Source organism: Acinonyx jubatus, chromosome E3 (genome assembly GCF_027475565.1).
Source record: "Acinonyx jubatus isolate Ajub_Pintada_27869175 chromosome E3, VMU_Ajub_asm_v1.0, whole genome shotgun sequence".
NCBI classification, from domain to species: Eukaryota; Metazoa; Chordata; class Mammalia; order Carnivora; family Felidae; genus Acinonyx; species Acinonyx jubatus.
In genome coordinates, this window is record NC_069398.1 from 35,101,325 (window position 1) to 35,114,609 (window position 13,285).

A 13,285-nucleotide genomic window follows, 5' to 3' on the forward strand; every position below is an offset into this window, starting at 1 on the left:
GCAGCGACTCTTTGCTCTGCGCACCCGGGGTCCCGGAGAAACTGCTCTCTGCCACCACCAGTGTTTCCTCCCGGCAGCACGTTTGGGTGCTAGGTGCCTGGACCCCAGTCCTGCTTCCTGTACCTCTACCCCCCCCCAAACACTTGGGGGTGCCCGCAGGTGAGAAACCCAGGACTCGGGGCCTCCCGGGGTCAGAGAGCTTGGATTCCCGTGCCTGTTCCTGTGGCTGCTTGCTCCCTTCCCGTGACGGGGGACTCATTTCCTCGTGAGCCAGCCCGTTCTATTTTCAGACAATTGTTGGAAAGTACTTCCCGCCTCCAGCCAGAGGCTGCCTCCCCGGAGCTTCCGCTCGCTGCCCGGCCGAGTCTCAGATATCACACCGCTCGGCCCGGCTGCCAGGGCCCCGGCCTTCCTGGGCACTGGCAGAGCGGGGTCCCTACGGCCCCGTCGCACGCAGCCCTCCAGCCTCACCGCAGGGGCGTCTCGCGGGCGGATTCCGGCGTCCCATGCTCTGCAACGGACTGTTCGCTAGCAGAGGAAATTCCAGAAACCTCCGACTGAGCGTAGACGGGTCTCCGAACTTGCCCCAGCCCCCCCTCCCCCCCAGCACACGGGCATCTAGGTCCTGATAACCGCTGACTCATGGCTTTGAGACTCAGGCACCAGACTGGTGGGGCTTCCGGCAGGGGTGAAGCAGTTTCTAAATTTAGTGGGCGAGGTAGTTGGGAACCGACCAGCGCCCCGGGGAGCCCTGGGTCTCCTCTCCCCGTCCCCCCACCCAGAGTGCCGGGAAGGGCCAGGCCTGGGCTGGGGCTGGGGACACTGACCGGCCCGGGGCCCTGCCCGGGCCCCAGCTGCTTCCTGGCCCGGAGGCACTTAGGCCACAGGCAGCTGCGGGCCGCCACTCTCACTGTCTCCCCTGGGGGGCTGGCAGGTCCCTGTTTACCTCCGTCCCTCCCTCACCCTGCCGCCACCCAGCCTGGCATTTCAGCTGCTGGGAGGAGCTGCCCGTCTGGTCCCTGCTGCAGGGAATCCCCCGGGAATCCCCCTCCCCCCCCCACCCCCCGGCCTTGGTGTCATCCGTACCACCAGTCGCCAGGTCAGGGCCAGGTGCGGGTACGGTTCTCGCCATGACCCTGGGACACGGTGAAGATGAACGCGTCTGCCCCCCTGACGTGCCCCTCAGGCCTGTGCCAGCTCCTGACGCTCCTGGCTTCCCTGACCGTGACCTCGCCCTGTGGGTGCTGTTCCTTGGTCCTGGCGGGTGGCCCTTGGATGCAGCAGGAGGCCGCAAGGACAGTGGTGCAGGCTGCCCACTGGGGGACGAACAGCGGTTCAGCAGTGACAGGAGGTCGTCAGGTGCCAGCTAGGTCCAGGGGCGTTGGGGCCGTGGGTGTGGGGGAGAAGGAAGAAGGCCACACGAGCAAAGACCGGTGATGGATAAGGGCGGCTATGGGAGGGGGGGCTCTGATGTGGGAGTGGGAGTGGGGGGAGGCTCCTGACATGGGAGTGGGAGTGGGGGGGCTCCTGACGTGGGACTGCGGGGGGGGGGCTCCTGACGTGGGACTGCGGGGGGGGGGCTCCTGACGTGGGAGTGCAGGGGTGGGGCTTCTGTCGTGGGAGTGCGGGGGGGGCTCCTGATGTAGGGGGGGCAGCTCCTGATGTGGGAGTGGAGGGGGGCTCCCGACGTGGGAGTGGGGGGGCTCTGATGTGGGAGTGGGGGGCTCCTGACGTGGGAGTGGGGGGCTCCTGACGTGGGGGGACTCCTGACGTGGGAGTGGGGGGGCTCCTGACGTGGGGGGGCTCCTGACGTGGGAGTGGGGGGCTCCTGACGTGGGGGGGCTCCTGACGTGGGAGTGGGGGGGCTCCTGACGTGGGACTGCGGGGGGGGGGCTCCTGACGTGGGAGTGCAGGGGTGGGGCTTCTGTCGTGGGAGTGCGGGGGGGGCTCCTGATGTAGGGGGGGCAGCTCCTGATGTGGGAGTGGAGGGGGGCTCCCGACGTGGGAGTGGGGGGCTCCTGACGTGGGGGGGCTCCTGACGTGGGAGTGGGGGGCTCCTGACGTGGGGGGGCTCCTGACGTGGGAGTGGGGGGCTCCTGATGTGGGGGGGCTCCTGATGTGGGAGTGGGGGGCTCCTGACATGGGGGGCTCCTGATGTGGGAGTGGGGGGGCTCTGATGTGGGAGTGGGGGCTCCTGACGTGGGAGTGGGGGCTCCTGACGTGGGAAACAGCAAGAGCAGAGTCCAGAGAGCAGAGCCCCACGAGGCGCCGGCAGGTGGCAGCCAGGGACACACGCCCACGCTCCCCGGGCGGTGGCCCAACACTGTCGGGCCACATATGGAAGTGGTCTTTGACGGTCTGAGTCAGGTAAGGGTCTGAGATCACCCTGGATCAGGGCGGCCCTCAGCCACTCACAGGACAGGGGAGACACGGACACAGAGGCCACGGAAAGAGGCGGCAAGGGCTGGGGATGCCAGCTCCTCCCAGAGCGAGCGATGAGAGCCAGCTGCCGCCGGGAGCCGGAGGGACGCGGAAGGACCCTCCCCCGGAGCCGGAGGGGGAGCGCGGCCCTGACACCTTGACCTCCGACTCGGGCCCCCCACACCTGCAGAGAATAATCCCCCGCGGTTTGGGCCTCGGTCTGCGGTGTTTGCCACGCAGCCCCGGGACGCGACACAGTGCGTCTCAGGGAGGCACCTGTGTTGGCTGCGGTGGGAGCAGACGCTCAGCCCCAGCCCCCTGCCCGGGGCTCGCCCGGCGCCTGCCCCTCTCCCGTGACCTGCCTCCCCTCTGTCTCTCCTCCCACCCGCCCAGCCCAGCCGTCTGTACCAAACAACCTCCATGCTCGGTGGCTTCGAAAAGTAAGGACAAGCTTCGCGCACGATGGAGTCGCATCAGAAGACGACAAGCCAGCCTCGCGGGACCCCACTGTCCAGATCTGGAGTGTGTTGTGCCTGCGATAAATAATGACAGTGAAGGATCGAATCTGCTGGATGAGGAATCCTCGAGTCCACCCTCAGGGGAAGGTCATGGGCCAGCGCTGGGGGCGGGGGTGGGGGGGGAGGGGAGGGGAGGGCAGCTCTCCCCGACATAGGACGAGGACGCGGGAGGACGAGACAAACACAAAAGCGCCTCCCGCCAACTGTGGTCATCGTGACGGCGTCGGGCACAGGTCAGCAGGGAAGCTGAAACTGAGTGGCTGGACGTTTGGAGGGTGAAAGACGGGAGAAATCCAGCAGACACCCCTCGAACCAAGTAATCAAGTTACTGCCAGGAGTGAGATAAGGTACACTTAAGGTCACGTGACTACCGATGGGGAAGAAGTTAGCGTCTCTGCACTATCCCTGCCAGAAATGTGTAACCTGAGCCTAATTGTGAACCAGCAGACAAGCCCGAATTGGGGGGAATTCTACACAGTAACAGGCCTGGACCCTTCCAAAATGTCAATGTCGGGGCACCTGGGTGGTTCGGTCAGTTGAGTGTCTGACTCTTGATTTCTGCTTAGGTCACGATCCCAGGGGGGTGGGATCGAGTCCTATGTTGGGCTCTGCACTGAGCATTGAGCCTGATTGGGATTTTCTCTCTCTCTCTCGCTCTCTCTCTGCCCTCCTTCCCAGCTTGCTCTCTCTCTCTCTCTCTCTCGCTCTAAAATTAAAAGAAAGAGAGAGAGAGAGAGAGAGAGAGAGAGAGAAAGAAAGAAAGAAAGAAAGAAAGAAAGAAAGAAAGAAAGAAAGAAAGAAAGAAAGAAAGAAGCCAATGTCATGAATTACCCAGGAGGGCTCAGGGACTATTCCAGAAGAAAGGCTACAAGGGTGGGGGTGGGGGGATAGGGCCATGGAACGCAATGCAGAATCTTGGATTGTCTCTGCCCTAAAGATATTGTTGGAACAGTGGATGGGGGCTTGATAAAGCCGTAGATTAATGAAAAGCATTGCTTTGATGTTAACGTCTTGATGTTGACAATAGTGTGGTTATTGCATGAAACAATTCCTTGTTTTCAGGAAATACTCAAGCGTTTACAGGTGAAGAGGAATCTTCTGCTCCTCATTCTTAAATGGTTCAGGAAAAAATTATGAATGGATGGAGAGAAAGAGATAGAGCAACGTTCAGGGATTCAGGATGAAGGCTGTCTAGTACTCGGTACTATTCTTGCAAATTCTGACAACACGTCCCCTGACTTGTTTTAAAGGATTCCTTTTTTGTTGTTTATTTATTTTGAGAGAGAGAGAGAGACAGAGCATGCAAGCGAAGGTGGGGCAGAGGGAGACAGAGAATCCCAGGCAGGCTCTGTGCCATCAGTGCAGAGCCCGATGTGGGGCTTGAACCCACGAATCGTGAGATCATCACGTGTGCTGAACCCAAGTTGGACACTTACTGAATGAGCCACCCGGGCGGCCCTCAAATTTTATTTAGGCTTCAGGGGCTTACAAGAACAACGGTCACCACCTTGCTCGAGGGTCTGCACTCTGGGCAGGGCAGCAGTGGTGGTCTGTCTCTGCACCCCGCCCCCCCCGTCAGGTGGCACAGTGGCTGAGTCACAGCTTGGAGCTCAGCAGGAGCAGCGGGCGGGTTCCAGGAGCCGCCATCCCAGCGACGGGGAGGGAAGCGGGCACGGCAGGCTCCAGAGCGGGCACAGAGGCTGGCGTCTCAGACAACTTTGTTTCAAAACCTCACTGCCCCCCAAAACTATGTAACCGTGTGAGAACAAGGGAACGCTAATCAGCTGGATTGTAATAATCGCTTCGCAAAGCGTACATATATCAAACGTCGCACGTCGTACCTTAAATACCCACAAATTTTGCCAATTATACATCAGTGAGGTTGGAGAAAAATAAGTTTTTCCTGGCTCTTTTCTCGATAACCGTATTGGGCTACAAACCGTAACATTTACCATTTTGAAGTGTGTGATTTGGAGGCTTTTGGTGTTTTCACGCGTTGTGCATCCAGAGCCATCCTCAAATTCCAGGCGTTTCTATCACCTGGAGAGAAACCCGGTGCCTGCTCAGCAGCACCCCCCCCCCACTGCCCTCCCCACCCCCAGCGCCCGCTAATCTGCCTTCTGTCTCTGGGGATTTGCCTGTCCTGGGCTTTTCATTATCAATGGAACCAGACAATGTGTGGTCTTACGTGCACGTTTTTGAGCTTCTTCGTGCCGTGGATCGTGCTTCCTTCCTTTTTATGGCTGAGTAGTATTCCACCAAGGGGACAGACCACTTTTTGTTTATCCGTTCATCTGTTGCTGGACGTTTGTTTCTACCTTCTGTCTGCTGTGAACAGTGTCGCCGGGAACACGGGTGTGCAAGGCGTTTATCTGAGCATTTCCAGTTCTCTGGGGTGCACGCTCGGGAGCACTCTGGCAGGGCCCCGTGGCAGCCCGGCCCCTTCCCGCCGCCGGGCCACATCTTGGCCAGCGCTTGTTGGTGTCTGTCCTCGCCGGGTGCAGCGGCCGCCCTTCCGCTCTGAGCCCTACTCCGTGCCCACGCTGAGGACCGAGGACCAGGCGGTGACCCTGTCCTCCCAGCCCACGCACAGGGCGCCGGCCCGGGGTCCTGGCGTTCCTGCAGGGCAGGGACTGAACGTGGGGGGACTGCGGGCAGGTGTGGCTGCCAGGCCTCCGGCGGCCTCTGCACTGTGAGTCACGGCCACCTGCTGGAATGAGGGCCCACGCCCCTCTCCCACCCCAGAAAAGCAGGTGCGCTCTTGCTATGGGCAGAAGGAGGGCTTCGGACCGGGTCTCGGCTGCGGTGGCTACGGCGTGGTACCAGGTTGGGGCCAAAGAGCAAACATTTCCTCATCATGGTTCTGGAGGCCGGGAGTCCAAGATCCGGGTGCCGCAGCCCTGGTGTCTGGTGGGAGCCCGCCTCCCGGCTTGCAGACGGCGCCTTGTCGGGTCCTCATCTTGGGGGGCTGGGGAAGGAGTGGGGGAAAAGTCTCCCAGCTCCGGGCGCTTCTTATAACGGCACCAATCCCAGGACCAGGGCTCCACCCTCCAGCCCTGGACCTTAGAGCCTTCCCCTGCTGAGGGCAGGGCCTGGGCTGCCAAGCTCCCGGGACCTGCCGGCCGCTTCCGGGGGCCCGTGGTTCTGAGTAAGGACAACGACCACGGCAGGGAGCGTGGCGCCTCTTTGGGGGGGGGGGGCGCTACGGGGCACCAGGCACCTCCCATGGGCTTTCTGAGTTACACCCTCCACTGCCCTTGGTAAGGTGACCCCACTGCTGCCTCCCTCCCCTGGCAGAAGGGCCCCCACTGGCCACGCCAGGGGGCACGGCTCTGGGCTCCCAGTAGGGCCGTCCCCCCCCCCCCCCGTGACAAAGGATCCTCGCTCGTGCCTGCTGTGCCCACCGGTTCTACCAGCCACCGCTGACAGAGGGACCCCCGGTGGGGCCAGCAAGGCCCCTGCCCCCTGCTTTAGAGCATTCGCTAAACGGCTTGCAGTGGTGAGCCCTCCTGTGTCCCTCTGAGACACACGTGGGGACCCACAGCCATTCCTGTGAACGTGACCGTCACGAGGGTGGGCCCGTCTCCCCCGTCCGGTCACTGCCCGCCTGCGGACACAGCTGGCTACGCGTCCACACTGACTGACCGCCCTTTGCAGGTCTTCACCTGGGCCCCACTGCCTCCTCCTCCCCTGAGGCTCGGCCCTTCCCTACCTGCAGCCGCCACTGAGGAAGGTCCCTTAACTGCAGACCCCTGCTTTGCCAAAGCTCAGGTCCGGTAAGGAGCGCCGCGCTCAGGGTTCCCACCGCCTGTCCCTTCACGCCAGGCCGCCCACTCTACAGAGGAAGGCACCTGGCTGGCCAGTGAGACTGTGGGCCGGGCAGTCGCTCCGGCCTCGTTCGTTTGTGGTGCAGGGTGGGGCTGCGTCCGGAGACCCGAGGACCGCACGGTGACCCCTGATAGGAGGGCGGCGTGGGGTTTCATCGCCATGGAGCCTCACTCCGGGAGGGTGGACACGTCCTCTGCCATCAAAAGGCCTGGGAGAGGCAGCAGAGCCCCACTGTGCGGGCGGAGAAACTGAGGCTGGGATCCCCGCTGCAGACGTGCCCATTCGCAGCCCTGGGCTCCCTCTTCGACCCAACGCGGGCATCCCAGAAACCTGGCCTCTGACAGCCAAACGGGAGGGCAGGACCCTGAAGGTGCAGCACCTCTGGTTCCGAGTCCCCGCGACCCCCTCCCTGAACCGCGTCACCCTCACCTGCAGAGGGCACGTGCCACTCAGGTCGGCGGCAGCGAGGTTCGGCCGGCCTCCCGCCGCCAGAGGGCGCTGCAAGCACCGCGCAGGCGCCTCCCGCCCAACCCGTGCTGTTTTGCTTCCGGTTGTTCTGGAAGTCGTGGTGCCGAGGGTGGCAAGGGTGGCTTCCGGTTCCGGGACGGCCGTGGCTGGGGCGCCCAGGCGGTTCGCTGGGCGGGTGGCGTGTGGGCCGGGCCGCGGCTGCCGGCGGTACCGATCCCTCCCCGGCGGATCCGAGGCGGGGCCCGCGCCGCCCCCTAGTCGCTCCGTCCTGCGGGGCCGCGGCCCCTTCGCCCGCAGGCCCCAGCCCCGGACGGCCCGGGCGCGAATGAATGAATGAGCGAGCGAGGGGACGGCGGATCGGCGCCGGCCTTCTCCTCGGGTGACACCGCGGCGGCGAGGAGCAGCGCGGGGAGGGGGACAGAATGAACCGGGCCAAGCCCGCGACGGTCCGCAGGCCCAGCGCGGCGGCCAAGCCCTCAGGTGTGGGCTTCTGCCTGCGGCCCGGGTTCCCGGGCGTGGGGTCTGGAACGGTGTCCCTGGGCGGATGGGCCGGCTGCGACCGCCTCCGGGAGGCGGACTCCCTCTCGGGGCACACCCGAGGCTGCAGAGAAGCAGCTGAGGATCTCGCTGGCCGGGGGCGGGCGGCAGCACAGGCCCGAGCCGGGCTGCCTAGCGCTGTGGCCGGGCGCATGTGACTGTACGTCTCGGTGCCTCGTTTTCCTCCTCTGCAAAGCGAGAGGACGGGCGCCTGTGTCAGAATCTTGTTGGGATCAAGTGAGCCGACGCTCCCAAAGCAGGGGTCTGGTCTGGTCTGTAGTCAGCACCCAGTGGCTGACCGCACCAGACCCTGCTCTGCCCTGGGCTTGCTGGCAACTGGTTTCTTGCCTGCCCTGCCGCTCGTCTGAGCCCCTCTGAGAAAGCGGGAGGTTGGAGTCCCTGTGCAGCATCCTCTCCCCGCCCCCCCCCCCCCACCACCGTGTAAAGGTGCACGTGTCCCCACCTCCCCTCTCTGCAGGGCACCCTCCGCCGGGAGACTTCATTGCTCTGGGCTCAAAGGGTCAGGCCAATGAATCGAAAACGGCGTCCACCCTGCTGAAGCCTGCCCCTTCTGGCCTGCCTTCGGAGCGCAAGCGGGACGCCGCAGCCGCTTTGGCCAGTGCCTCAGCGCTCACCGGCCTCACCAAACGCCCCAAACTCTCCTCCACACCCCCTCTGAGTGCCCTGGGGCGCCTGGCTGAGGCTGCAGTCGCGGAAAAACGCGCTATCTCTCCATCGATTAAAGAACCGTCTGTGGTCCCGATCGAAGGTAAAGCCGGTGTCCGGACTTGGCGGAGAGCAGGCCCCACAGCTCGTCTGCCGGGGGCTCAGGAGAGGCCACTTGCAGGCTTAGTGTGGGTGTGGCACAGGCGGAAGGGTGGAGAGGAGTCCTCTGCGAGTTTGTTCCCCAAAGCGCTTCTCACGCAGGCGCCTCCACCCGCCTCGAGCCGGCCAGCTCGTGACGGGGATGGAGACTGGGAAGTGTTAATGCGGGCTAGGGCTTGGCACAGGGGGGTCTCGGGCCCCGGCGTGCTGCAGGAGCAGGTGTCCACAGCGGGCACGTCGCTGCAGTGAGCCTCAGCGGCCTTCTCTGAGGTTAGGGTGACCCACGGTTCGGGATCCTTACCCGTGAAGCGCGCCCAGCTTGTGCCCGTGCGCCGTCTGCTGGGAAGCGGATGGGCTTCGCTCTCTCTGCTCTTCAGCCCCTCTGCGGGGGCTGGCTTGGAGTATGACTGGCCGCACTGCCAGCCACTATCCTCCGTGAGCAGCTTCTGTCCTTGGCTCGCCTCCGCTCTGGGCACTGGGGGTCAGCGGTCACCGAGGCAGACCAGAGGGGGCCCTGTGTTCTGGGGAGTCCCCCTCTGCCCGCGCTTCAGTGATCCTCGCCAACGGGGCAGGAAACGCTACGACGTGAACATCAAGAGAAAGTACGTTAGTTCTGTTATTTACAGAAAGGCTTTGAGCTGCGTGCATCTGAGATCGCTCCTGCTTTTCTGTGCCATATTCCCAGTGATTAACTTTAGCTGCTCCACGAGGCCACGTAGATCAGATCCGTCAAATACCCAGCCAGCCCCAGGTTTGGAACACACAGGTACTCACGTGACAGTGTTGGCAGAGAGAAGCCTCACGAGGGAACTGTAAGGTGCAGGTGAGCCTTAAAGGCTGGCTAGGATCTTGACAGGTGCTCGAGGATGTTGGGGAGTAAACCGCCAGGCAGAGGCCTGCATTCCGGAGAGGAAAGCGTGCCGGGAACGGGCTAGGTCCCGGCGGCGCACGGGGCGAGAATCGAGGCTGGCTGTTGGAGAGATGCTTGTGGCTGATTCGGTTGGCAGTAGGGAGCCCTGGGGCATGGGGAGCAGAAGGCACAGCTGGGGCCAGCTGCGCTTTGGGAGACGAGTCAGGCCTCCAGTCCAGGCCCGAGCCTCGCGGGGTGGCAGCCCCCGCCCCAAGGCGCCCTCCCCTGGCAGCGAGGGCAGGCGGACACTAAAAGCACACACAGGGCTGAGGCTCCTGCCCGGGCCACGGCTCTCCCAGTTAGTAGCCGTGCGTCTCCCGTAAACGGTGGTTCTGGAGAGCAGGTGGAATGCGGTGTGGAAAGCATATCCTGAGCGATGAGGCACTTTGCAAACAGGAGGCCGCACGTAGCTGTGCGTAGCCTCGGGCGTGGGGGACGTCAAGGTCTTCAGCAAGTCTGGCCCACCTGCCCTGCCTGCTCGTCTGCTGTCCTTGGCCCGCGGAAAGCCTTCAGTGAATATCACTGACTCCGTCTTTGTTTGGTGAGCTTAGCAGTCGACAGCAGCGCCTCCCTCTCTGTGCTTGCGTATTTAAAGACAACCGGAAGGATCTCTCTGGTCAAAGCAGACGGCAAGGGGGAGTGGGAGACACCTGGATCCGAGCGATAGCGGGTGGCACCAGGAGAAGGCGTGGTGGCCCCAACATGCTTTTGGGAGGCACGCTTAGCGAGGCCGCCGCTGACTGTGTGGGGAGGTTGGTGTTCGGAAAGAGGGAAGGACTGAAGAGATGGTGGACGTGAACACGGGGGACAAGGTCAAAACCCAGAAAGGGTGCTCTGCGGAGACTGTTAAGGCAGAAACTCCCCTGCAGGCCAGGTCTGGGGAGAAGGCAGAGGCGTGGTCAGTGGCGGTGGGAGGAGACCCCCAGAGAAGCAGCCGCAGTTAGGAAAGTCGACAGTGCGAACTGCATTGGCTCAGTCGATTGGAAGACTTAGAAAAAGTTGGCTCGTTTCTAGAAAAACGTATTCTGGGAGCGGGTAATTCCAGGGTAGCCGTGCGGGACGTGGTAGCCAGTCACCTGGAGGTGACGGGGCCGGCGCTCTGAGGCTGTGGGGCACTGCCCCTGCTGCGGGCCGTCGCTGGCTGGGTCGGCCCCGTGAGCCCAGCGGCTCCTGCCCTGCTCCCGTCCTGGCGGTTAGTGTTGTCCTTCTTGGAGAAGGGGCAGCCACAACACAGCCCTGAGACCCCACTTGCTGGGTTTCTGGTGGTTTGCCCTGTCGTCCCGTGTCTTGGGGGTGGGGAACCCAAAGGTGGGTTCTGCTTGTGGCCGACCGCCCTGACAGGGCCCTTCCTGTGCCTGCCAGTCCCACCCTCGGTGCTGCTGGACGAGATCGAGGCCGCTGAGCTGGAGGGCAACGATGGCCGCATCGAGGGGGTGCTTTGTGGGGCCGTCAAGCAGCTCAAGGCCACCCGGGCCAAGCCAGACAGCGCGCTGTACCTGAGCCTCATGTACCTGGCCAAGATCAAGCCCAACATCTTTGCCACAGAGGGTGTCATCGAGGTGAGGGCTGTGGGTGGGAGGGGACGGGCCCCGGCGCCCTCCTGCCCCCCTGTCCCCCTCCCCTGACGACGCACCGCCTCCTGCAGGCTCTGTGCAGCCTTCTGCGGCGCGACGCCTCCATCAACTTCAAGGCCAAGGGGAACAGCCTGGTGTCCGTGCTGGCCTGCAGCCTGCTCATGGCTGCATACGAGGAGGACGAGAACTGGCCTGAGATCTTTGTTAAGGTGAGGCCGCCTCTTCTGGGAGCTCAGCGCGGCTCTGGGAGCAGGAAGGGGCAACACTGAGTGCGTGCTTGCCGGAGGCTGGATATCTAACGGCCTGGGTTGTCTCCCCTGTGCGGGCCGCCGCGGGGTGGGGGTGGGGGGTTTGCCCTGGGAGCCCCCCCCCCCCCCCCCCCCCCCAGGGAGCTGGGACATCGGGGAAGCGGTGGAGGGCAGGCAGAAGCGAGCTGCCCGCTGGGGCACGTGTGTCGCGTGCAGGTGTACATCGAGGATTCCCTGGGGGAGCGGATCTGGGTGGACAGCCCGCACTGCAAGACATTTGTGGACAACGTCCAGACAGCGTTTAACACCAAGATGCCCCCCAAGAGCATGCTTTTGCAGGGGGAGGTGGGGCGCAGCGGCGGGGATCTCAGTGCTGGTGAGAGACACCGGTGGCCGGGCTGGGGAGAGGACGGAGTTTCCGTGAGGGAAGGGCTGGGGTCGCCTCCCTCCGCAGAACCCGGTGTGGGCAGGGGTGGGTGCTCGTGGGACGGCTGGGGGGGGGGGGGGGTGTCCACGAGTGCCTCTGTGTGCAGGCGGCAGCCCTCACCCCTCGCTCACGGAGGAGGAGGACAGCCAGACGGAGCTCCTGATCGCCGAGGAGAAGCTCAGCCCCGAGCAGGAGGGCCAGCTCATGCCCAGGTAGGCGACCCGTGCGGCCCCCGTCGGCAGGGCCCGCGGGCGGCCGGGAGGCAGACGGGGTGGGCCCGTGAGGAGAGCCGGCCCTCCTTCCTTCCTCCCCGCTCTGGCCTAGGTACGACGACCTCACAGAGAGCGTGGAGGAGTACGTCCTCGACATGCTCCGCGACCAGCTCAACCGGCGCCAGCCCATTGACAACGTCTCGCGGAACCTCCTGCGGCTGCTCACCTCCACCTGCGGGTACAAGGAGGTGCGGCTGATGGCCGTGCAGAGGCTGGAGATGTGGCTCCAGAACCCCAAGGTGAGGGCGGGGAGCCCCCCTCCTGGGTCCTGTGGGTGCCGAGCTGTGTGCGAGGCTGACGGGGACCCCCGCACGTCCCCGCAGCTGACCAGGCCAGCCCAGGACCTGCTGATGTCCGTGTGCATGAACTGCAACACGCATGGCGTCGAGGACATGGACGTCATCTCCCACCTGATCAAGATCCGTCTCAAGCCCAAGGTTCTCCTCAACCACTACATGCTGTGCATCAGGTGCGGCCCTAGTGGGAGCGAGGAGGGCGGCGGGAGGGCAGGGTGGCGGGCGGGCGGCCGCAGTCCGCGTCAGGGCCCCTTGGCTCGGCTCGTGTCCAGGGAGCTGCTGAGCGCGCACAAGGACAACTTGGGCACCACCATCAAGTTCGTGGTCTTCAACGAGCTCTCCAACGCGCGGAACCCCAACAACATGCAGATCTTGTACACGGTGCTGCAGCACAGCTCGGAGCTGGCGCCGAAGGTAGGGCGCTGTGCGTGGGGCGGCCTGGCGCTCGCGGGCAGGAGAGCGGCCCCTGGCGTGGGGGCTGCCTCGGCCCGGGAGCCCCACGCCGGACTTGGGGGCTCCGGGCTGCACGACCGGGCATCTGGGCGGAGCCGGCGGTGTGGTGCAGAGCCGCGTGGGAGAAAGCCCTGGAAGGGGACAGAGGGCCCAGTGAGCCACGGTCGCTCCCGATCTTGGGTCAGTTCCGGAGCAGGTGCGGCCGTGTCACGGGACTCTTCCTTAGAAGCTAAAACCGGATTCGTTCCGGAGGGGGCGGCACCGAGGCCTAACAAACACAGCCGTTTGCAAGCCAAGGCCCGTCCGGCTGCCCGAGGGGTGGTCTCTCCCAGTGGGGCAGGCGTCTGTGGCGCTGCACAGCTCTGTGAGTCCCTGGGATCCCAGGGTGCTTTGGGAGAGCGAGAGCAGTGCTGTTGTTATGGGAATGGGCTAGGCTTGGAAACAGCTGTGCGCAGGGTGGCCGGTAGGCGAGGCCCCTGTAGTCACGGCCGCTCCTTCGTCCTCGTGG

General features: G+C 64.2%; 1 protein-coding gene across 1 annotated transcript in view; it reads left to right on the plus strand.

The window, feature by feature from the left end:
- Positions 1–7,409: 7,409 nt before the first annotated feature.
- Positions 7,410–13,285, plus strand: part of INTS1 (integrator complex subunit 1) — a 29,433-nt gene continuing 23,557 nt past the window's right edge. The window contains exons 1-9 of the mRNA XM_027042404.2: positions 7,410–7,715; positions 8,251–8,541; positions 10,870–11,066; positions 11,153–11,290; positions 11,546–11,705; positions 11,863–11,968; positions 12,081–12,267; positions 12,352–12,497; positions 12,597–12,738. Of these exons, the coding sequence (XP_026898205.2) occupies positions 7,658–7,715; positions 8,251–8,541; positions 10,870–11,066; positions 11,153–11,290; positions 11,546–11,705; positions 11,863–11,968; positions 12,081–12,267; positions 12,352–12,497; positions 12,597–12,738 (1,425 nt within the window). The 5' untranslated portion in view covers positions 7,410–7,657. The remainder of the gene's footprint in view (positions 7,716–8,250; positions 8,542–10,869; positions 11,067–11,152; positions 11,291–11,545; positions 11,706–11,862; positions 11,969–12,080; positions 12,268–12,351; positions 12,498–12,596; positions 12,739–13,285) is intronic.